Below are 24,142 nucleotides of genomic sequence, written 5' to 3'. Positions count from 1 at the left end.
GAGGAAACGCCGCACAGTAATCGCTTAAAACCCTAGCGGCGATTGCTTACTGATCAATAGGCCTCATGTCTCCAAACTATTCGATGCCCGTCATGATAAGCTAGCACGCGGGCGGCCGCGATCAGTCTCAAAACCAGTGGCACTACGCGAGTTTAGTTAAGTACACGCGGAACTCGGATTTCCAGACACCAGCCTGCTAGGCTTGTACTGCGCTGCACGGTTTCTGAGACGCAAAAAGCACGCCCGCGCGCCTCGTAAAATCAACACGCTGCCCAGGGCGGAAGGAGATTTCGCCCCGAGCAACTCTTGCCATCCGTTGAGCCATCCTTCGGGGATAATGGAGTCTATGAAAAATCGGCTCGACCTGAAGGGGCCCAACGATATCAATTTTGCACTCTCATATAAAACGCCGTTAATGGACGGAATGCTGAGCACACTGATCCTTTTTGTTTTTATCGAGAGAAAGAAGTGATTAAAAGGTAGCAACCTCTGAAAGTAGCCGATTTCTTACATCATTATTAAGGAGGCAATGTCTGCGTATAGCCCGCTAGAATACCGACGGTCGCAGAGTGCGCGGTCCAGTGCCGTCAGACGTTTCTCAGTAGTTGTGTGAATGTGATAAGAACATCAGTTTTCTGCCGCTTTCCGGCATTATAGTGAGGAGAGAAACTCGTCCTGAACCTTGCAACAAAGTTGGCAGGGCATACTCACGAGCTCAGGGATTGGAAAGGATGTGAATGAACTACCGACAAAGAGAAAATTAAAATTTGAAATTAAACGTCTTGGCTGACAAAGCGACCATTAAAAAAAATTTTGGTTTGGTTTATGGAGTTTCATCTCCAAAGCGCCTCAGGCTACGAGAGACGCCGCAGTGGAGGGCTCTGGAGATTTCGACCGCCAGGGGTTCTTTAAAGTGCACTGACATCGCACAGTACACGGGCGCCTTGCGTTTCGCCTCCATTGTAAAGCGGTCGCCGTGGCCGCGATTCGATTCCGTATCCTGGGTCACAGTGGTCGAACGCCCTTAACCACTGCACCACCGCGGCGGTAGAGAATATTTCGATGTGACATCTGAAGAGCATATTTCACATTCGTTCGATGTTTGCCTTGGCCCTTGTTGCTCCGTTTTTTGCGTGCAATAAGCTCTTTCGCACGAGAAGACGAGACGGTGAGTCAATTTACTCGGATGTCGCAAATGAGTAAATTGAGCGGCAATATATCGAAACCTTCGTGCGGTGTGGGCACAATGTTGTCGCGTGCGCATCACAGCCACCTTTACGAACCCCTGGCGAATCACTTTTAGAGTACCAGTTACGGCTGAATGCTTAAATAAACTACCCCTAAAGGTGAATTTCCCCCGCTTTGTCCGTGACCCAACCTTAGCAAGCAGATGGCAGGTGAATCTACACATACGAACAAGGTTAAGGACAAATTTTTCTGAAAGCTCGTGACGCAAAAGCAGTTATACGCCGATATATATGCCAATGACTCGGGTCTATATCAACTACTACAGACCAAGTGTAGACAGAGACACATAATTGCCGCCGAAACCGACGGAGGGAACTGGAACCTGCGCTCAGCACACCGTTAAGAAACGCTCAGACACTCGGGAAGAATGCTGCAGTGCGGTACTGACCACCTGAACACGGCAGCAAATACAACTGCAGGAGTAATGCGGACAGGCGACAATAGAAGCGCTTTGAGCGACATTTAATTTCAGAGGTGGGTCGTGCCGAACGCACCAGAGTTCGCGCTCGGCCTTTCCCAGTTTCTGCCATAAATATTTGTAACTATTTACTGAACCGTCAAAGTAATTTCATGTGAGGCTCTAATTTTCACACGAGTGCGAATGTAAGTCATTTAAAAAAAATTCTACTTTCATGCTCCAGCCGTTTTATATATATATATATATATATATATATATGATGCATATACATGGTGCTTTTGCGTCGTTATAGTTCATTGTCTTAACCCAAAAAGCATCATTTCACTATTAAAAAAAAAAAAAAAACGCTTTGCGGGACATGTTCATGCATACAGCTTCTAGAAATTCAAGCGCTTGTCCTGCGCCATTGTTGTTGCACTTGAATTTTTTTTAAAAGAATCCCTATGCGGCAGTCATGAGCAACATTAAAGCGGTTCTCTGTAACGTGTACTATGGTAATTTGAAGATGGAGTTACCAATTTAAAATAAAAAGAAAAATTACCATAATGGAAAAAAAAATCCGAAGGTACAAAACGTTTGTTTTGGCACATTTCCGGCCACAAATTTCATACAAAGGTGTTAAATATGAAATGTGGCCCGATAAATGGCTAGTTTTATTGTTTTTCGCTCAGCTATATTTTTTACTGAGCTTTTTTGGTTTCAGACGAAAAAAAAAAAAAAAACGGAAGTAGAGTGCCGCACGTACTACCGGTTATAAAAAAAGGACGTACAGCCGATTTCTTGCTGCGCTATGCAAAAGCACAATGCACATACATTATAATTACAACAACTCTGCTATGCAAATATTATATATTTGATTTTTGTAATTTATTTTTTTCACGCCTTCTCGTCTGAAAAATGCAAAAGGCTTTCACATGATAGGAAAATATTTTACCCACAGTACTTTAGACGGTGCAATAAAAAGCCACAAATTTTATATGATGATAACCAGAGAGGGTCCAGCACAAACTCTGGTGCGTGGAATGACCCAGGTGTCATCGTTAAAGGGAACACTGCGGCCAGGCGCGTAGCCAGGGGTGGGGGGGCTGGTGTCAAAACACCCTCTGAAATTTGTAAGCGGTAAGCACAGCGGGCGACACGGCTGCTATATATAACAACGCGTACAGGGGGCGTCGCCTTTATGCAGAGCACTATAGTGCAGCGCGCACCACTCTGTCAAAACTAAAATCAGAGCAGCCCCCGGTTACCGGGCAAATGACTCGTGCCTATACTGTGCTTTCGGGTCAAGCGTTGCCTCTGAAAAGCTAGAAGCTGCGACGCGGTGCCGATTTTTGTCACGCAGGTAATTGCGTCGCTAGACAGCTCTACACACATAAAGTTGACGAAGACTGCGCTCACCGACAGTGTCGGCTCTGAGCAAAGTCACAGTGTTGATCGGGACGGGAGGGAAAACTTGGGGATCAAGGCCCGTATTCCGAGTTTGCGTCGTTATCGAAGTGTCGCTATCTCCCTGGCCTGGAGTTATCTGACTGATGGAAACGCTGGAACCGGAAGTGCCTGCAACTTCTGGTTCCAGCTTTCCGCCAATCAAATGACTCGAGGACAGGGAGATAGTGACACTTTCGATAACGACGCAAATTCGGAATACAGACCCTGATGTGGAGGATCGGATCGCTTAGGGCCGCTATACGTTCAGCCCGCAATCAATGACGGACGGTTTGTTCAACACCGCCGACAGAGAGACGCACAGAAATGGCGCATTTGACAGAAACAACAGCACTCGTGCGCGCCCATTCCTTACGTCTTACTTGTTTTCCGATGGTGAGTACTGTAATAGGCAGGCAGGCTAGTTGTGAGAAGAAACGTTCCCCGGTGTACCAATAGGTCGGCTCGTGTGCGAATGGTTAAAAATACACCCGTCAAACCACCAACCTTGGTATACGCATCAAGCAGCACAACTAAGACGTCGGGAAACGACAACGTCAACTCAAATGTTGTCGCCGAACAGGTCGAGTATTGGGGCCCGACTGGATTGCTACAATAACTATAGAGATGCGCAAAGTAGCGAGGCATGCAGCAACAGAGCAGAGCGCGATCGACTCACCCCTCTGCTTGTAGCCGAAGATGAGGTCGATCCACTGGTGCAACTGGCAGGAGACGAACTCGGACTCCAGGGCCTGCGGGGGGGAACGGTCGGACATTCCAAGATTCGCTACGGAAAACGAATTTTAAACATTCCTCGGGAAACGCGGAGGATGCCTGCACCATAGCTGCACGCCGACAATTGCCGACCAACCAACGCGCCGGAAATTTGCTTCAACAGCTATTCTGCCACTGGGCTGGTTTTATTAAAAAGAAAAAAAGAAACAATGTCAAAATAAAACAAAAAAAAAGAAACAATGTCAAAATAAAACAGAGCACGTGCCAGCTGCTCATGGCTAACGCTGCAATTGACTATAACGCTCACATTTGGTTCTAACTTAGGTGTCGCGACCTCGTCTATACGTCGTGTGCGGTTACTGTCACGCCACTAGGACGAATAATAATAAAAGTCGCCGAAACGAAGGCCCCGAGGTTCAAGTGGTCGAGAAAGAGGCCCATATCACTCGCCATGCGGTTGATGCGCACGAACTCCTCGGGCGAGGCGGCCCACGGGGGCAGGATGACGTCACCGACGGGCGTGCCGTCCTCCTGGCGGCCCAGCTGGTAGCCGTTCTTGTTGACCAGCATCTCGGGCAGGTAGAAAAACTCCGGTATGAGCTCCTTGACGTCGGAGGTGTCGCGCTGGCAGTTCTTCCAGGACTGGGCGATGGAGGCGAACATGCGGTTCGCGTGGTCGAACTTGCCTCCCTGCAGCGCCAGGAAGAGCGTGGTGAAGGGCTCGACGCGCACCAGCCAGTTGAGCGTGAACGCGGCCGTCGAGTAGTGGGTGCCGTAGTGGAAGGGCGGGATGACCTCGTGCTCCCACGTCTCGTAGCGCTCCTCGAAGAACGCCCGCCGGCTCGGGTTCAGCGCCCCGATGGGCTTGGACAGGTCCCGGTAGTTGCTGGGCAGGCTCAGGTCGAGCTCGGGGGACTCGTAGTTGGTGAGCACCCACGGAAACACCGGGTACTGGTTCAGGTCGTTGTAGGTGCGTCCTGTGCGGACCATGAGTGAGGACAAGACGCCCTCGCTATACCGATACTAGAGGGCGCCGCTGTCTAACGGCCTAACAGCTTCGAGTTCGGTTACGCATAAGCACCAGGTTTCCGAAATCAGAGTTATGTGTCCAAGAGTCCGTAAAGCTTAACCGCAACCTCCGAGTGTAAGTCCCAGCAGCGACGAAGCTCGAGTGACTCACGGATGCATTTCACGCATAAAATACGAATCACGGACACTTAAGGGGACACTGAGGACTAACTGAAGTTGGCCTGCACCGACAGGCTACGAAGATTCCAACCTCTAAAGACAGCTCTAGCGACATAATACCAGAAAGTAAAATGCACGAGTGGCCGTCATCGGCTGATTCCGCAAGTAACCCGCGTCAACACCGAATTTTTCGCCCGGATCCCGGAGGCGATACTACACAGCCATTCACTTCAAAACGACACTTTCGGTGTGAACGTCACGGGCTAATAGATAGAGCGCAATAAGAAACTAAAACTCATCGGTGCCGCAACGCCTTCCGGTTCTACCAGAGAGTGACCAATACAAGCAATGACGAAGCAATATCATAGAAGCTTCGTGCTGTGTGCTTTTCTCTGCCGTGTCTCGTGGTGCGGCGCCGAAGCAGTTTACCAAAGTGAAGGCAGACTAGCTCAGAAGGATGAATGCACCGATCGCCCGAGCAAAGCTGGTGTGCATTACTAGTCCCGTAATTCACAATGCGCGCATCCCCAAAATAAGGCTAAAATTAAAGAGGCCCGGTGCATAACGATGAAGAGCTATTGGCTTGAACCTTCACACAACGAGAACAATACAGTTAGCACAAAGACACGTTCGCACCCAATCCTGTACAGGCCCTAAAAACTGCCTCAAAACTGTGCGCCGGCTGAAAGAAAATATATTTTGCTGGAGCAGAACAAGCACAAAGGCACGTACCGGCGATGGTGTTGAGGAACATGAGGTACTCGAAGTTGCTTATCTCCCGCCTCTGCCACTTCTGGGTCATGTTGGACTGCTGGAAGATCTGCCGCGGAGACATGAGCGACGCACGCCTGCGCCAGGCAAAAAATAACCAAGGAGAAACTTAACCACTGTCAGCCAACAGACGCATGCAGAGCTCGCGCGTGCAACGCTCACGGCAAAGTTCTTTAGCGTTTCACGCAAGCAAAGCCATACACCGCCGTGGAAGACGAAAGGTTGATCCCTTTCAATGAGGCAGGCCGACAAACGTTGTGAAAGTACTACATAAAGAAAATGCTAGCATGCACTGCTAGAAAATAGCCGATCCGTTTCGTCATGCGATGTAATGTCGATACCGATACATAACTCGACCTCAACCCATAGCGCCGCAGCGGCACATACTTCCAAACCCGTTGTCATGTGCTTTAACATGCCCCGTACCAACGATACCAAACTTTACACAAAGGATAAAGTCCAATCGACATGTTAAGCTCTCTCACGCAAGGCGTTACGCATAAATTTGAGGACAAGCAGAAAAGTATACCGAGGGACTCTTTCGCGACTGTGGGTTTCAAAAGACGCGTTCAGTACGAGGGAAGCGACGGGTGCGGAGGCAACGCGACTCACCTGGTCTGCGGGATGCCGTACTTGATGCCCACTCCAACGCAAGGCAGCGACTTGACCACTCGCTTCACCGTCTTCTGGCTGTCGAAGGCGAACATTATGGAGGCTGCGGGGAAGGAGAAAAGAGCGCACGCTGTTAGCGCAAATTGTTCTCACTGATATTGCTTCTGGTGAAGCATATAAGGTGAGAATCGCGAAACTCAATTACTGCTATTGTTATTCCCTTGTTCACAAATCTGGCTGCATAACTGCGTTCTTCCTTCATTTGCATAAATATGCAACGCACCTTCGTGTTCTCAAAAATGCTGTCCGTGTAGCTTGCAAGTGCCCTTGTTTCAGTAAGTGCAAAGAACCCAGTATACATACGGGCTGCACTGGTTATAATTGTTTATAAAGACCTTTTAGTTTTAGTTTTCGTTCATACAAATGTTTTTAGCGACCTGTCGTCTGTCTTAGGAGTGGCCTCAGCCGAAATGCGCCCCACAGACTCAGAACAATAAGTGCTTTGTCAACGAGTAATTACTCCCCCATAACAACAATACCTGTTTTTGCCCATCTATATATGTTAGCCCTTGCATGCACAAGCGATGGTGTATATGTATGCAACACGTCTTATTTCTGTAATTTTTGCAACCCTCAAAGTCATCCTATAACAGCCGAAGTCTCCGAGGACTCGCGCTCATCGCCAGGTAATTTTACCTTACGAGAGCAAACAAAACTCGCAAGCCTGCCCAAGTCATTCACCAATTAAACCCGAATCCAACGTTCAAATGAACGATGACCAGCTATGACAAACGCGCATCGCTAACAATGGCGCCTTCGTGACGCACTAGAAAGCACGACAAACACTTTTATACAGCGAGCAGACTGAGAACGCAAAAGAGAGATATGACGACAGTGACCTCGCATCGCAGGTCGTATAGAGGATGGTGTCGCACATATGTCACCTGGGACTAGGGTTGACACGTGGTGAAATGAAGGCCTTTCGTAGTACAAACTGAAAACACAGGCTGAAACGACCGTCACAACGTAGCGACAGGTATGAGATAACGGCGCATACAAACAGGTGTGTGTAACGATAAATCTCGCGGTCGTCCGGCCCCTTCACCATTTCGCCTCCCAGAGGTGTCAGGAAGGCGCCACTCAGACGCAGTCATTTAACTCTGGGCAACAAAGGGCCTTCCGATCCGTTGCATTCCAAAACCACGCCCCGCGCACGCAGTCTTAAGTCAACGAAAGACTTTCCGCTTCCGTGCGGGATAAAACTTCGAACGTCATGCTTGCGGCATATACGCCGGACAGCAGCGTTCGCAGTTCCTTGGAATATAATATTGCCGTCAAAGTGGAAGCAGTACTCACGGTTGCGATACAATAGAAAGGAACACGACGGGAGACAACCGGCTTTAAAACGCGCACAAACAATCATTATCAGGGCAAGACAAAGGGAGAGAGAGAGAGAGAAAGAGCATATATTTGTAAAACCAGAGTTGAAAAAAGCGAAATGCAGTTTAAAGGAGGAGCGCTGAGCTTCCCTACGAAGCTGACAAACAAGCGTGTTCCGACGAGCACGCACGCATCGGCAAATATGAAATTACGGACCGCGCGGTGAAAGGAACCACGCCGTGGTCACGGAGAAGATGAAATAGAAAGAAAAAGAGAGGAGGGAACCAAAGGGAACACGCGTGCGAACTCCTTTCTCTTTTTCTTCATCTCCTCCAACCGTACACATACATGCATACAATGCCTGGCAAGCTCTTCACAGTACACGACGACGTGGAGAAGAAGGGCCGCCAGCAGCCACCGGCGTGACGACGCGCCGTGTAAACACGACGCCAGCGAGCGCCTCTCGGGAGGGCCATCATCACGCTCTTCGAGTAGGGCGGCTTCCATCTCGTGGGTGCTATCGAGCCCCCGTCACGCCGCCGTTTGGGAGACCCTCGCTTCGCCCTTCTCGTCCGTCTCGGTCCCTTTCGCATGCGCGTATCGTCGTCTAGTGGATACAGGCTCGCGAGCTCCGGGAATCTCTTTAAATAAAAAGAAACCAGAATGGTATACCGAATGCACCGTCCAGCGCCCACGAAGAACATGCTAATGCGTGGGTATGGGCAGGCGAAATGCCGCTGACGTCCATTTGCACTCAGTCACGGAGTGTGGAGCGCCGATTCTGGCGCGGTTTACAAGCGCACGAGCGGCGCGCAGAGTTGTGCTCGGGAAATGCAGCAAAACAAAATCTGAACGCCGAATATCAGATAGACACCAAGCTTTCTTCGATGCTGCAACATCGAACCTCTGTTATCGGCGGAGTCGGCGCTCCATCTAACTTATACATCTATAGCAGTCTAATGACAGGCCTTTTGAGAGCCAGTTACAGGGCAATGCTCTTATCTTCTCAATGACTATTAGGATAACAGAGACACCACCAACGAGGATAAGTAACACCAGCAAGTGTCCTTCCTTATCCACGTTGTTCGCGATGGTGTCGACCCAATAATCGTGCACCAATCAGCCCAAATACCCGCTATGCCTCAGTTCCCTAGTGACGTCTGCAGAACGTTCTGCATCAATCAGCCCAAATACCCACTACGTCTCAGTTCCCCAGTGACGTCTGCAGAACGTTCTGCATCAATCAGCCCAAAATACCCACTATGTATCAGTTCCCCAAGTACGTTTGCAGAACGTTCTGCATCAATCAGCCCAAATACCCACGTCTCAGTTCCTCAGTGACGTCTGCAGAACGTTCTGCACCATTCAGCCCAAAATACCCACTATGTCTCAGTTCCCCAGTGACGTCTGCAGAACGTTCTGCATCAATCAGCCCAAATACCCACTACGCGTCAGTTCCCCAGTGACGTCTGCAGAACGTTCTGCATCAAGCAGCCCAAATACCCACTATGTCTCAGTTCCCCAGTGACGTCTGCAGAACGTTCTGCATCAATCAGCCCAAAATACCCACTATGTCCCAGTTCCCCAGTGACGTCTGCAGAACGTTCTGCATCAATCAGCCCAAATACCCACAACGTCTCAGTTCCCCAGTGACGTCTGCAGAACGTTCTGCATTAATCAGCCCAAATACCCATTACGTCTCAGTTCCCCGGTGACGTCTGCAGAACGTTCAGTCCTTACCACCCCACTGCGGCGAGTGGGGTGGGGGTCGTCACCTCCTTCCCCGATCTTCGAGGTTTTCATTTTTCAGAGATGAGAACATCGAACGCCTCCACCGAACACTGTTCGTGGCGCCTATCAGGCCGCGCTAGATCTTCAAAATACTAAAGAAGAAAAGAAAAACGTAATCGATGATTCTGAATTACCACTCTCGCAAAAAAACATTCGATTCTGTGGCAACTTCAGACACTCTAATTCGGCTATTTTTCATGAGAAGACTCTCAGCTGAGATTCAATCATCCAAATCGATTCAAGTGCCAGCTTATTCAGACAAATGGGTCGTCTTGCACCTCCACAGGGTCGCGTTTAAACGCTAAAGACCTCCACTGACATGCAAATTCACCACTATATACTGCAAATTTGTTTGGCGAAACTTCCTTTTTTCAGCAAAAACTTCATTATGCTCCGGTACTCAGAGTTTAAAATCGTGAGAGGAAGCCGTAACTGTCAAACGTTGTCAAACCCGAGTTGCAAAATCTTTTGCTTTCCCCTTGTATCGCGGTATCAGAGAGGCAAGAACTCAGGACTCTTGATCCATGGAGATATGGCTGAAAAAGACATCGATGCTTTTTTTTTTTTTTTTTTGCATTAACGAGAGGATAGAAGTTATGTTTTCTCAATTTCAGCTGTGGGACGTCACTGCCTCGTATATGTTACCTAACCCGGTCTGCTCTCTTCAAGCCTTTAGCGTCATCTTCATCATCTTCCTTTCTATAGCTCGCCTCACTGCATTCCTAATATTCAATTTGAACCTTCTTTTGTGCCTCCACGTTTTTCTCACGGGTGAACAGAGGCAAGACACAACCATCATTTACTCATAGAAGGATATTTCTGAGCAACTATTCATTAAAAGAGAGTAGTTGCCAAATGCACTTCATTCCATTATTTATCTCTCAGTTGTTCCAATCCCATGACCCCGATCTGCGACCACAAAACACGTATCATGCAGACACTATACACTCGCCCGACATATTGATACGTGGCAGAAGGTTAGTTCAGGAAAACACAGCAGCTGATGACAGGCGTAAGTGTTCTGACAAGCACCAACCGTTGCTTCAGCTTCGTCGTCTCTCTATCTCTCTCTCTGTTGTCCATTGTTGTCTTCTTCAATGGCATATACGTAAGAATATTATACCCAGCTACTTCGAATATACCTTTTGTTTCACAACCATTCGTTACATTGAAAAGATGATTCACTTCGCTGTGCGTCAAAGCATATAATAACTTTTCGTCAAGGGCCACTTCACGAACCGAAGAATAGCGAAGCGGATTTGAAAGCGGCAGAGAGGATGCACCGGGCTAGTATATCCGTGGTACAGACAGAGGGGCACGGGCGAAGGAGGGAGCCCAAGAAAGCGATCGAGGCATATACAACTGCATTGGGACCGTTACGCCGCAATGCCGCGATGTACCACGGCCGAGATCGACAATTACGAGCTCGATGAGCTGGTTGAAAACATCCTCACGAGCTGAAGCGCAAGACATGAAAAGGCTGTAGATAACGAAAGGCACACGATGCCAACATGTTCAGCAAGGAAGGTTCTACTTTTTCAAGAGCACAGCAGCGCGCTGCTCCAACGAGGCACACGAGTCACAGCAAGTAGCATACAAACTGGTTAACAAACTGGGTAAATTCGCCAACGGCACGTTTTGCTTTTTGCCCTCATTTGAACACGAAGAATCGCAACGTAGAGCATAGCAGACGCGACCGAGCAGGGGCGCGACCACCGATACAACGGCGAAATAAAAAACAGAACATAGCAACGAGACAAAAGGTTATGAAAGTGTATGCTTTCCACGTTAGCCGGAACCGATTCCCAGCCCTCCGGTAATAATCGCGCAAAGCACCGGGTGCAAGAGAGCCTCGCGCTCAACGTATAGGACGTGAAACTGCCCGGGCGGGTCACTCGTACTCCGCGTGGCCTTTATTTCTCTCTCGTTGTTCTGTTATTTTACGTTTCACGCAATACATAGCGAAGGCGTGCAGTCCGGACGCCTGGAGCAGCGCAGGCAGCAAGGAAACGAATGTCGCCGCCTCCGCGCGCCGTCTATACGCAGCGCCCCACCGCTTGTCGACGCGGGCGGCCACAGCTCGAAATCACAGTGATTCCGCGGGTGATCGGCAGACACGATTCCGCGAGAGGGATCCCAAGACGACGTGGGAGGCAGCCAGGCGGCGCCACTATGGGCCACGTGGAATAGATGCCGCCAGAGTGAGCGCCATTGCAGCGCGCAGATCATGCATCCACCGTGCATGGTTGAGCGATGCACCCATAGAGCTAATACAAAGACTGGAAAGCTGCCCGTTCAGCCAATGCATTCGAGTGGTGACCGCGTGATTGCCGCCATCATCATACTGTTTAATGGTTGCCATATGATTTTTACTTGTTAAGTCTGGCATATGAAGATGGTTTGAAACTGGCAACGTAGATCGCGGGAAGATGGCGGCGTGCGGTTAACCGGCAGCTACTGTAGGTGCTATAAACAACGGCAGAATCGTCGCGTCTGGAGCATTTCTGGTGGTATGTTGCGTCGCGTACCTACTGTAACATCACATAGGTGTCCGGCTTTTGAGTTGTTATCGTAAGGCCAGCTATCCCTGCGGTTGTTACGCGCTTCGCATGCACGTCAGAAAGTTGCTTTGGCGCAAGACGACGACCACATTATATTAAAAAAGAAAAAACCAAAACAGTGTCGAATTCCACAGCAACGGCCCTCTCGGTCTATCCGGGATGGCTAGTGCTGCGTATACAGTGAATGTCAACGGGTGCTCGTGTGTGTGTACTGTTGATCTGCCACGTCTGCTCGCAAACATGGTTTCCAATCGTTCTATATCATTCCTTTACGACCAAAAAAGTACCTGAAGGATTATATAATATGCTTGAAACTTGAAAACAATGTATAGAAATTTCCTACAGTTGTTATTTGCAGCGGTTTTTAAAACTTTTGTTCGAACCTTTGTTCATTTTTGACGCAGTGAGCAGAAACTGTGCTGGCCACATTGATGAGTTTGATGATGGCGGCGAACCAGTGGGAAGCGCGTTTCCCTGCTCAATTTTCCCTCTAGAGTTTGTGTATTAGCTCTATGGATGTACCTGACCGCAGCGAAGACACGAGTGCACGCTACAAGTGGAGTGCCGAACGAACGACTGTATGCGAGCTAGGTGGCGCCGCGATGGCGAGATTAAGATGCCCGACCACTGTCCGAAGAATCCGGGTTTGAACCCGACCGCTGGCGGCTCCGTTTCGATGGAGGAGAAACAGAAAGGCGTCCGTACGTGTGCTGTGCGATGTCAGTGCGCGTTAAAGAACCCCGGGTGGTCGAAATTACTCCGCAGCCCTCCACTACGGCGTGAATACTTTCATTCGCACCTTCCTCACTTCCCCTACGGCGCGATTCAGGTGTCCAGATAAAAAAAGTGTGACAGATACAGCGCCTTTCCTTTGTTGACAATAAATCATTATTATTGCATACGGGCTGCTGTTGTTATTGTTGTGGCTGTAGGAAGAAGGAAAAGAAAATACACGGGCCTGCTACTGGCTCTGTAGCTGAGCCACCTCCGCTGTCTCGTGCAGACAGAAGAAAAAATAGAGAAGAAATAAAAGGAAGAGGGAGAGAAAGACGCGCGCCGCGCAACAACAGCCGTCGTCCACCACTAAAGCGGTGGCGGGTGCAATGACGGCCTACAACAGATAAAACTTCGGTGACAGGCTAGCCGCCGCCGCAAGCGGCGGTGACCGACCTCTCCCAGCCCCACTTTGCATACGGGCTGGACGAGGTTTTTTAAGAGCACAGATGTATATCATAATTCGTCAGTTCTATTCCATCGCGTCGAGCAGCGAGAACGCGGCAAAGGCTGATGGGAAAAGAGGCGAAATGTAGAAAAGGAATGAAATCATTACATCAACCTTGCAGAAGGACGTAGTACACACAAACTATGTCTCCCCATCTCTCTCTCTCTCTCTCTCTCTCTCTCTCTCTCTCTCTCTCTCTCTCTCTCTCTCTCTCTCTCTTTCACACACACACACACACACACACACACACACACACACACACACACACACACACACACACACACACACACACACACACACACACACACACACACACACACACACACACACACACACACACACACACACACACACACACACACACACACACACACACACACACACACACACACACACACACACACACACACACAGTTGTACGGTTTCTCTCTCTCTGTCTCTAGAGAGAGAGGATGGTAGCGCAATGCCGATACCGTACAAAAGACAAAACGTACGATACACTGCGCCATCCTTATAGGAACGAAAAACTTTATTGCAAGCACGCGGCTTTGTTGCATGTTCAAAGCAGTGCCCGGCTAGCAGCCATGTGTGCCTTCAAACTGCTTACATTAAATTACTGTCACGACTGAGAAAATCGCGGGCGGGCCTCGAACATCCTTACAGCTGACTGCAGTGTCGTGTATTACAGATTTATATTTTAACAGATTCTACCCCGTCCTTTCCCCATGTCGCTCACGTCTTTCATTTCTTCTCCTTTTCACTTTGCTTTCTCGTTTTATTTTCCCAGCCCCCGTTCAGGTGCTTCAGGAATTGAAAAAAAAAAAAAAAGCAGATACCGGGACATCAAAAATCTGCTTACTTCCGTTTGTCAATTATTTTGATAAATAACCACTACTACTACTACTAAAGCCACGAACCTGCCCACTGTCACCGGGATCGATCTCGTGCTCGCATTGCCGCGCTTCATTCCTCGCGGACAGTGCTGCAGTGGTGTAACCGTGTTCTGGAAAGATGCCTTAAGTTCAGAACCGCGCGCCAAGAATCCACCCCCTCCGCCGAAGCTACCTCAGACCCCAACTGAAATGACACATAGTTCTGCAACAAGCCGGCTCACCAATGGACAGAGATAGGAGAGGTGTGGGAACCGTGATGTGGAGCGCCCCTCCGCTATCAAAACACAGGACGCCACACGATGAGCACAGACGTGGCAACGCTAGGGCCCAGAAGTGAAACCGACCTTAGCCGTCAAAAAAAGAAAGAAGGCAAAAAAGAAATTCAGCGTCACACCCTGTGTCGCGGCTATCTGCCGTGATGGGCCACAGCCGGTCACATCTCGCCGCGACAAAAATGCTCACTCGCAAAGACATCCCGCGGGCAAAACGAAAACAGCCCGCAGAGCGAGCATAGGGATCCTCCTGCTCAAGAAGTCAAGCGAGCGTGGCTGAAGGAGCAGCCTCCACGAGCTCGTGCGGGGACGCGACATCGGGCGCGAAATCGCGAGCTGCGCGCGGCGGAAGGGGCAAAGAAAGCGTGAAAGACGGCACTCTGGGGCGGAACGAGCGCTGCAGAGCTGGCGCGAGCAGGGTCGTTCCGGGATGCACCGTATTCACGCGATTTCAGGCCGCTCCCACACCCCTGCAAAGCTGCTGCGATTGGTACAGCGAGAGAATTCACGAGCAGTCTGCAGCGGTATTTAGAGATCCAGCGCATATGAAGAAAACGATAAGTTTCCCGTCACTATATTCACGGAAAGCGATGGCGCTGGCTTTCGCAACGGCAAAAACGCCGAGAAATGCAACAGAAACACACACAAAGCGCCGCAAAAAGTTGTTCCCAATAATGATCGCGGCCGCATCACTTTGGACCAGCGCGCATGAGCCGATCAATTACGACTCAGGTTTACCGCAAGGCTGACACGTCCGAGGCAGCTACTTGCGGCATTATACCGATGCGGTCTGTGTAGGCGGAGTGGGCTGTACGAGACACCCGCCTGTTAAAACTGCGTGAATGTGGCAGCGGATTTCTGCACAGCGAAGTCCCGCGCGGGGAGGAAGAAAGAGACAGCAGGCTGCTCCGAGACGCGTCGCGAGGGCTGGTGTCTTTTTATAAACAACGACGAGCCGCGACTAATTGCCACGGAGGGGCCGCCGCCGCGGTTTCGCAGCGCGAAGCAAGAACCGCGTTTTATCCTCAGTCGCATAAGCGGACGCAAATACGCTCGAACCTCTGTCTGGTCGTATCGCTTCACCGTGAGATTTCAGCCTAACGGTGGCGCCGACGGCGCGTGGTAACCATACACGTCAAAGAAGAAAAGTTTGTAAACCGTGACAAACCGTGAGGGTCAGGCCATTCGGGTGGGCCGACAATTCGCGACATCGAACGGAGGCAGCCGAACAGACCGAACATTGAGCGAGTTAGTAAGTAACCATGGTAAACGAGCGCGGAAAGACGAACACTGCATGGAAAACAACACGTTATTGCTAGAGCTGAACATACAGTACATCGAAACGCTAAGAGTCTAATCCTAACCTGCTAGACAACTACATATATGCTCACTTCCTTTTTAAACGAGACTGACCTAACCACAGCACTATCTACAAGTGTCAGTGCGCAAAGGTGACAACTGCACTACTTCGAGAAAATGGGCCGAAAGCACGCATCGTGCATCCACAGGCAAACATCGCAGTCTCCCCCTCGAAGAGAAGGAGAGAAGGAGCCGGAATGAATGACAGCCAGATACAAACCTGCGCATATCCCCGTCTCCCCTCGGAGCTAATTGCTCGTCGGTGTTCCCATCTCGGGAGACGGCGACGGGCCCCCGTTTCCCAGTCGAGGGGGGATCCGAAGCTGCCGTGGCGCGCGCGCGCGCCCCTGTGGCCCGGAGAAGTCACGGGCCCACGGCACGGTCCGATTGGCACCAGCTGCGGCGCTCAATGAGCCGAGCTCGGTGACACGATGGCCGGCTCGGGTTTCGGCGCGTTTCCGTTGAGCGCAGCCGCCACTCAACGACGCAAAGCTCGGACGGAAGCGCGTACGCGCCGTGAAGAGAGACAGCCTGCTCCACCGTGCATGGCCTGCCCTGGGCCAAGCTAATGGCTGCGATGGCTGCGGTGCAGCGGTCGTTCCGCGTAACGAATACTCCGCCGAGAGAGAAAAAGGAGGTGAAAATAAGGTTCCCAGCCCATGCAACAGAGAGACAGTGGGGAGCGCATTGGCGCGCAATTGAAGTGGCTTTATATATACTAATACTGAGAAATTCGCACCGCCGTAGATCAGTCAACAATTTTAGAGATGCGGCCAGTACGGAGACTCAGTCGCTTAACGATGTAAGAGAGAAAGAGAGCAAGAACAGTGGAAGCAGAGTCTCACGTGGTTCCCACGGAAAACAGTGAACTAGCCCAAGTGAAATAGAGCCCGTTACGACAAAATTAGCACCGCTTGGACGCCGAAAATCTAAAGCAAATACGTAGTGCATTTTGAAGACAAAGCGAAGCGTGTCTCACGCTTGCTTCTCGATAATTAACGACACCTACAGCGCTGCATTCGAGAAAGTTTGAAGAAGAAAACGGCCAGAAAATACACAAGCAGCAACTATTTCATAAGCAAACCAATAAGGTCGCCAGGAAAGCACGCTGAGGGAGCGTATGCTGTTTGAGAACCTGTTGCAAAACTTGACACGAAGGTCTGAATTTGTGTCAAAGCTCCGGTGATATATGCTTTCTATCGTATAACTGAGTTTTTTTGGTGTTTGTTGTGCTATTCTATGAAGGTTTTCCATATTGAATCTGCCACATCAGCAATTATGTCCACGTCATGCAGTTCATGTCCACTTCTGTAAAAAGCCCACTGGGGTTGACAGTATATCAAAATAAATAAATAAATAAATAAATAAATAAATAAATAAATAAATAAATAAATAAATAAATAAATAAATAAATAAATAAATAAATAAATAAATAAATAAATAAATAGTCTTATCGCGCTACAACTAAACGGTCTGTGATGGTATATATATATAAGGATGGAATATTCATTCTGCTTGGAACTCCGGTAGAAGCCCTTGTGTCTGACATATCGTTCTCAGGTATCAGGTATAAAAAAGACCCCCACAAAGGTGTCCAACGCATCGACATCGATTCGAAGCGGCAAATAGAATCCACCGCGCACAACTTGCTCTGTCGACACAAACACTATACAAAAACACTAGGGAAACATATATTGGTCAGCTTCGGATCACGGTTTGATGCTGGAGCTCCTTTCTCCGAAATGCGGACCTGCAGCACCCCCTGAACGATGCCGTGCTCCGCGATGCTCACGACTCGCTGCATTGAGTTTGTTAGCTCCCTGCATTCCCCTTTTCTGCGCGACTTCTTCGCCCTAATGCGAGAGTGCACTTCTTATGTGGTCGAGCACCCGTTTAATTGACGGGTGGTTAAAACCGTCTGGCAGCGCACTTGACGTGCTTAGCGGCATCGAGGTCACTCTGGTGTCAAGGGACCAAGCGGCGGAAAACCAGACGGCGCGAAGGCGGCCAACATCGAAGCCTCCGGTACGGCGCACGAATTCTTCACAAGACATTCTTGACTATTCCTGTCATGCGGAGAGGTGTTGCGACCCGCGTGCTCGCGAGCTGTGAGGCAAAGCCAAGACGGGTGCCTGCGACAAATTTACAGCACCGAGCGGACTTAACGCCACAAACCGACCAAGAGACCTATTCGGAATAGGTATCCATTTGTCCTTTACAACATTAGTCTGCAAGGCTTCTTTTCATATAGTTATGAAGCCCATGCGGGCTGCGAAGGACACGGGCGCGAGTGCTGACATTGTTGAAGTATGTGTGTTTATTCGGCCACGTGATGGGCGCCATATGCGCGTGTTGAAAGCTCTACCTGCAACGCACATTGGCGGCACACAAGACGCCAGCTATACCGCGCAGGTAAGCCGTTAGGCTGGCGACTGTTACAAAGAAAATCGCACTCCGCTATAACGAATCGACGGCAACGAAGATTCCTTTACCCGGGTTAAACAGCAGCTTATTATTATACTCACAACATAACTGTATGCGTTGCCTTAATTGCGAAATAAACCTTAGAGGGCTGCCGATCAGGCTTGATCAGGCAGTTCAGACCTCATCAGAGCCACTGGTCGTGTTGCTAATAAACAAATATAAATCTCATTGCAAAACGTGTTTCATCATCGACAGATCAAAATGTACCAATACTTCTACCCCTACCAGCTAAGCATATGACAGCAGCTGGCCACTCACAGCTACATATATACAGAGCACAGCGACTAAATAACTACGAATTTACATCCGAAGTATCTTCATAAAAAGAGTTATGCCTCCTTTCGGTGTGATGGCCAGATTATGCGTTTGACTGAAGCGTTTTCGATTCCCTGGCAAGGAAGTGAAGACTGTGTTGAAAACTAACCAAGATATAATCAGCGGTTAAGCACAGAAGATTGCTGAACCAGCGAACTTTCAGCTCGATCGCTTTAGAAATCCATCGTTCCTTGTCCCCCACATTTTCCTACTCGTTTTCTATACATCATCTCTTTCGCTCCCTTTTCCCATCCCTGTCCAGCGCAGCGAAGGTGTTCTCCAACGCGACAATAGACGGTTGCAAGCGCTGCGTACATATTTCCAACATAAATATCACAAGAATGCGACGTCACCGTTGCACCGAAAAAAAAAAAAAAAAGGGAGGAGGGCACTCGAGCAAATTTGGCAACATAACTTGCACTAACTATATAGTATAGGAACGTCAGACTGAACCACAAAACGTTTTTTTTTCACAATAAGGGATGGTTGGGTAAGTTGGTGATGATTCGAGAACGTGATAAGAACATAGAGCGTTGACACTGAACATGTTTTGTTTGTTTTTTTTCGACTCCTTCCACGCAGATCAAGGCCCGAGTGTCTAAACACGTCGGCAAGCTGAAAGCGGCGAAACTCGTAGGCAGCAACGACCCCATTCAACGCTAATGACAGCCTCAGAGGAGGGTGGCTGCGGGAAGCACAGTAGGTACACAGTTTCTCCTGGATCTCGCGCCCTTTTCCACGCCCTCGAGAGAGAGAAAAGCCCCGCCTCCCAACGGCACGTGCTTCGGGTTCGGGTGAACGCCTCTCGCAAAGCTGCTCGCCGCACGGCGGACAGACACAAGGACATGCATCACATTGCATGCGCAGATAAGGCGGCGAATGCGACGTCGGCACGCCACATCGCCGCGTGCCATCGCTGCATGGCTCACGGAGATGCGCAACTTGGAGACGGCTCCATGTCCCTCCACCAAACCTCCGCTTGCTCTCTCTCCGTCTCCCTGCCCCACAAAGTGCGGGAAATGCGCTCAGTATAGAAGCGCCACCGACATCTGCCAGCCGAGGTTCGTTTCGGAGACTCCCGCAAAAAAAAGAGTCTATCCTAACTTATTATGTGCTAAAGCAATGCGCCTCATGAGCTGCTTGAAGGAGGGCTAAAAAAGGTGAGATTAGTCTTTTAACTTGCTATGATGAAAGAAAAGGTGCAGTAACAGTCTCAAGAAACTGAACGAAATATATATATATATATATATATATATATATATATATATATACACACACACACACACACATTTACCGTAGTGGTGCGGTCCACGATATTTCGGACTACCTCGGGTGGTTAATTATAGTGAACACCTCACTATCCCCCAAACCAGAGTCCTCCGTATAATTCAATCAAATGCCCTCATTACCCCGGCGCGCCTCTCCCTTTATCACATGCGAGCTGACCCCTCGTGCCCTAACTGCCCCTCCATCTACGCAAATCTTGAACACTGTCTTTTCCTCTGTCCTGCCGCCATACAATCCTCACACTATCCCTACCCTCCACCTGTATCCTGGCGTGCCAGCTGGCTGGAATCTTCACCGAAAGACCAACTAGCCTTGGTACAACAGGCAGCCGACCGAGTCCTGAATAAAGTGCATTACTACTACTACCCACACATCGAATGAGAGTCGTGTATACATTTCGCTTCCATCGAGGCGCGGCAGCCGCGGACCGGCTCCGATCTCGAGACATCGTGCTAACTCAGTAGCCGAAAGCAACAGCGAATTTAGCCCTTCCGAAGACCAAATATTTGTATATAAGTCGCCGTAAGCAGTAATCCCTCAAAGAACACACCACTGCTCTCCCTGGTAAACTCGACGTCAACCTCAGTTTGCCTCAGCATGAGCAACCATTCCTCCAGATACCTAAATGCTACAGTTACTCCCATTCTCCACCGTTTTTGGCGTAATTACGCGCCGCTAACCTTTATCGCTAACTGAGTTCGCAGACTTAAGCGTCAATGCGGGCAAATTACGGCGCTCTCACGTGCATATCCACCCACACTTTGGATATATAGCGTATATATAGTTATCAAAAATGCCGAGAAACTTTTGAAGCGGAAAAATAGTCATGAAGTGGTTAGAAATTGCAGATAATAACAACAAATGGCGAGCAACACAGATGCCGACTTGTCGGAAGCGACGAGGTACTATGCTGAAATATACACTATCACGCAAAGGCCCTATAACATTTTTGACATGCGTGCACAAGCCACGAAACTTGCAAGAGTGGTAGGCAATAAAGTATATACATTGAAACTGTACTTCGTGTTTTCTCTATGAAATGTAACAACTTTCATTTACGTGCCTGCATTAAAAAAATAAAAGGAAATCGGTAGGACTGATGAAAGGGGGAGGAGCTATAGACTCACTTTCCGGCTACGCCATGGCGTCGGCGGCTCGCGCCAGGTTAACACGCGACGAAAGCGCTTAAGCGGTCCCGCCAACGCGGCCAATATGGCGACGACAGATGCGCGCTCCGCCCGCGCAGACCCAGAACGTCAGCGAAAGGCAATCGGGTGACGACAGGCACTCGCGAGCTCGAGGGAAAAAAAAAAAAAAGAGTAAAATAACGCGTACTCGAGAACTGCGCGCTGCAGAATATTCCAACACAACCTATATGGCAACATAGTGGGACTGCAGCGCGGACACTTGGCGCTGTGCTCGCATGCACTTTCTCCAATGACGGACGCTCCGGACCTGACAGAGGCGCGTCGCCTCGACGAAGTCTTCTGCAGTCAACCACGGCTGACAGCGTGCAGCATGCGCTCAGCAACTCCGGCTCGTACAAGGTGAGAGCCTCAGCGTCGGGCACGCTTCGGCAGCGCGGGACTTTTGCAAAAGTCGTCACGGCCTTCCTTTCCCAACACCGCGCGGAACTACCCAGAAGTATGCGCGTACGTGTGTCTGCCTTTCGACGCTTCTCCCACCCTCTCCGACCCTTTTCTTTTCTTTTCTTTTTCTTTTTTTTTTTTTTTTCTACGCGTCATCGTTGGCGTGCGATGTCGGCCAAAAGCTGTCTCTTCCCAGAGCCGCGGCCCGCTTGAAAGTGCGCGCGCTTCGGTCTCGAAACGAGGCGGCGGCACGTGCGCTTCCCCGCGCTCTCCCTTATTTATTTCCTTCCTGGCTCGTTATTCTAGCCGACTCGTTTAGACATTCAAGGCCCCGGCGTTCTTCTCCGCGCAGAGTGGCGTCTAAAAAGGAGTATAGCTCCTTCTCGTGGCGGCAGCGGCGGCGTTGGCCCTGTTTACCCGCCGGGCGAGTGGCACACAGCGAGGCACCAAAGCGTCCCAGCACAAACGTTCCGCTGATCCGGAACGGTGCAGCGTCAGGGAGGCTACGCGGACCGGCATCGGCCAATCAGAGAGCGAACGTCATGACGATAAAACACTCCGTACGCTAACAACCGTTTCTGGCTGGCTGGCAGCCCCTAGAGGGGATCTGGCTGGTATACAGACGGCCAGGATCTCAGCCAATCAGGCGCAGTCTGTACTCGCCAAAAACTTTGAGAATCACATCGCTGATTGGCTGACGGACGTTGCGGCTAATACAGCACTGCATGGTAAAGGATAAAGACCGTAGAGCTATACGGCGTCGCTCGTCGTGCACGCTGCGACGTGCGGGTAAACAGAGCGGCCGAGGACCGCCAACTCGGCGGCGTTTGACTGATGGTGCGGTGGCGGAAGGCAGCCAAACGCTTTAACCAGCCACTTTGCTCGCTGGTTTACGATACGCGCGTGCAGACTAAACCGCGTACGCATTAAGTGCTGCGGGCCAGTAAAAAGCAGAACCCCGGCTGGGCGCAAGGGAAAAGGGTTCCGAAACTTAACAGCGATAAAACAACGCTTCTGCCGGCCATAAATTTAACTGCAAGCATAGAAGCTCGCATTCAACACGCTGAGGATCGCGGAGGGGCCGGCGACGGTGATTAACGTTGCGACCTACGCGACACTAACGCAATGACGAGGATATCGAATGCCCCTGGCTATCGTTGCCGCGGCATCCTTTTTCAAAACTATATATAACACCTCGGCACTGGAGCCGACCGAAATTAGCGTAGAAACTCCATGCACGAACCAAACTCGAGCCGGACCTTGCACCGTAATAGGCAAGAAAGTTCGCTACCTTCGCATTCAAACGCTTCCACGGGGAAGAATATATATATAAGAATGCGCAAAACATGCGCTTTTATCTCATATTTACGGAATAATCGAAGGCTGAATCTGGAAAATGTGTTCTATTTAGTAGTAGTAGTAGTAGTACTAGTAAGTGGTTTTTTATTCAAATCTGCTATCTAACCATCTGAAGCGCCTGAAATGGAGCGGCGGAAGCAAAGGGATAGGAATAGGGAGAGGAAATTAAAGAGGCGATCCACAGGAAGAAAGGAGAGTGTAGGTTAAAAATGGAAAGGTAGCACAATACATCGATACAGGGCAACAGTAGAATGTTTGGGGCCCGCCCGTGATTGGTCTTTACCCTTTTTTCGAACTTCTCCACGTACAAGGTCAATGCGTTCGTGATTCGCACTCGTGATTAAAGCCAGCATGTGAAGGTTAGCCGGTTGTCCTATAACTATAGTAGCAACAAGGTGAAGTGCTGGACGCTGCACAAACGTTCCGCGCACTGCCCTATGAACCGGACAAAAGGCGCCTCCGTTTTCTGCTCACCTGCAGTACACGCACCAGCAGAAACTGGTCGCATGTCATGCTCAGATTCGGACTTTTTTACCTGGTGTGACACCAACCTAGTTTAGGCTGGTTTATATTGCGCAGATAATATATTTCAAGTAGCTGTATTCAGGTCTACTACACATACTGACATAAACGGGCTGTTAATTGTGTATATCAGAATATGGACGAATGTTTTTTTTTTCCTCCGCTGTGTGAGCAACAAATCCGACTCAGAGGTACCCGTAGATAGATGACGCAAGCAGCGGTAGTAGTCATACACGGAAAGCTGCAATAACCGAAAAATATTGGTGCTATACAGGCGACTGCTTCAGTTATTGCATTAGAATGCGTCGTCTTCGTGTATACTCCTCGTTCTCAAGTTCGAAAGGTGTAGCCGTTGTTACGACCGTGCATCATCCGCACTTGAGCGCTCTATTGTTCGCCTGTGGGCATGGATAAGTGCTGTGGATATGTGGTGTTGGTACAATGGCTCTAAGTGAGCCTGTTTCCAGGAATCCTGTTTTGTAAGCCTGTTTTGCTTTGTGGACACCCTGCAAATGACAAATTGACCCTGTCAAGAGAACGTCTAGAAAAACACAAAGAAATGTCCCCCTGCGGGAAATAGCCGGAAGTGCTTTCTTTCTTTTGTTCACCCTTCCAGTCGAGAAGCGCCATCGTCCAGTGAGGAATGCCTACTATCTAAAGGAGACGACAGAGTGACATGTCCGCTGACTTGCAGGACAAGAAAGGAGCATG

The 24,142-nt window shown here is 49.7% G+C and overlaps 1 protein-coding gene across 4 annotated transcripts in view; it reads right to left on the bottom strand.

The window, feature by feature from the left end:
- The window catches only part of rg (A kinase anchor protein rugose), a 286,244-nt gene that overhangs the window by 22,955 nt on the left and 239,147 nt on the right, over positions 1 to 24,142 (bottom strand). For all 4 annotated transcript variants that reach the window (XM_084601425.1, XM_084601427.1, XM_084601426.1 and 1 more), the window contains exons 39-42: positions 6,398 to 6,500; positions 5,747 to 5,862; positions 4,277 to 4,803; positions 3,771 to 3,843 (exon numbers count right to left, since the gene is read on the bottom strand). In XM_084601425.1, coding sequence (XP_084457551.1) covers positions 3,771 to 3,843; positions 4,277 to 4,803; positions 5,747 to 5,862; positions 6,398 to 6,500 — 819 coding nt within the window. The remainder of the gene's footprint in view (positions 1 to 3,770; positions 3,844 to 4,276; positions 4,804 to 5,746; positions 5,863 to 6,397; positions 6,501 to 24,142) is intronic.

The sequence above is a fragment of the Amblyomma maculatum genome, chromosome 4 (genome assembly GCF_055883805.1).
Source record: "Amblyomma maculatum isolate TAMU_Amacu chromosome 4, ASM5588380v1, whole genome shotgun sequence".
NCBI classification, from domain to species: domain Eukaryota; kingdom Metazoa; phylum Arthropoda; class Arachnida; order Ixodida; family Ixodidae; genus Amblyomma; species Amblyomma maculatum.
Note: the sequence above shows the minus strand (reverse complement) of the source record. Positions and strands in the feature narration are given on the sequence as shown.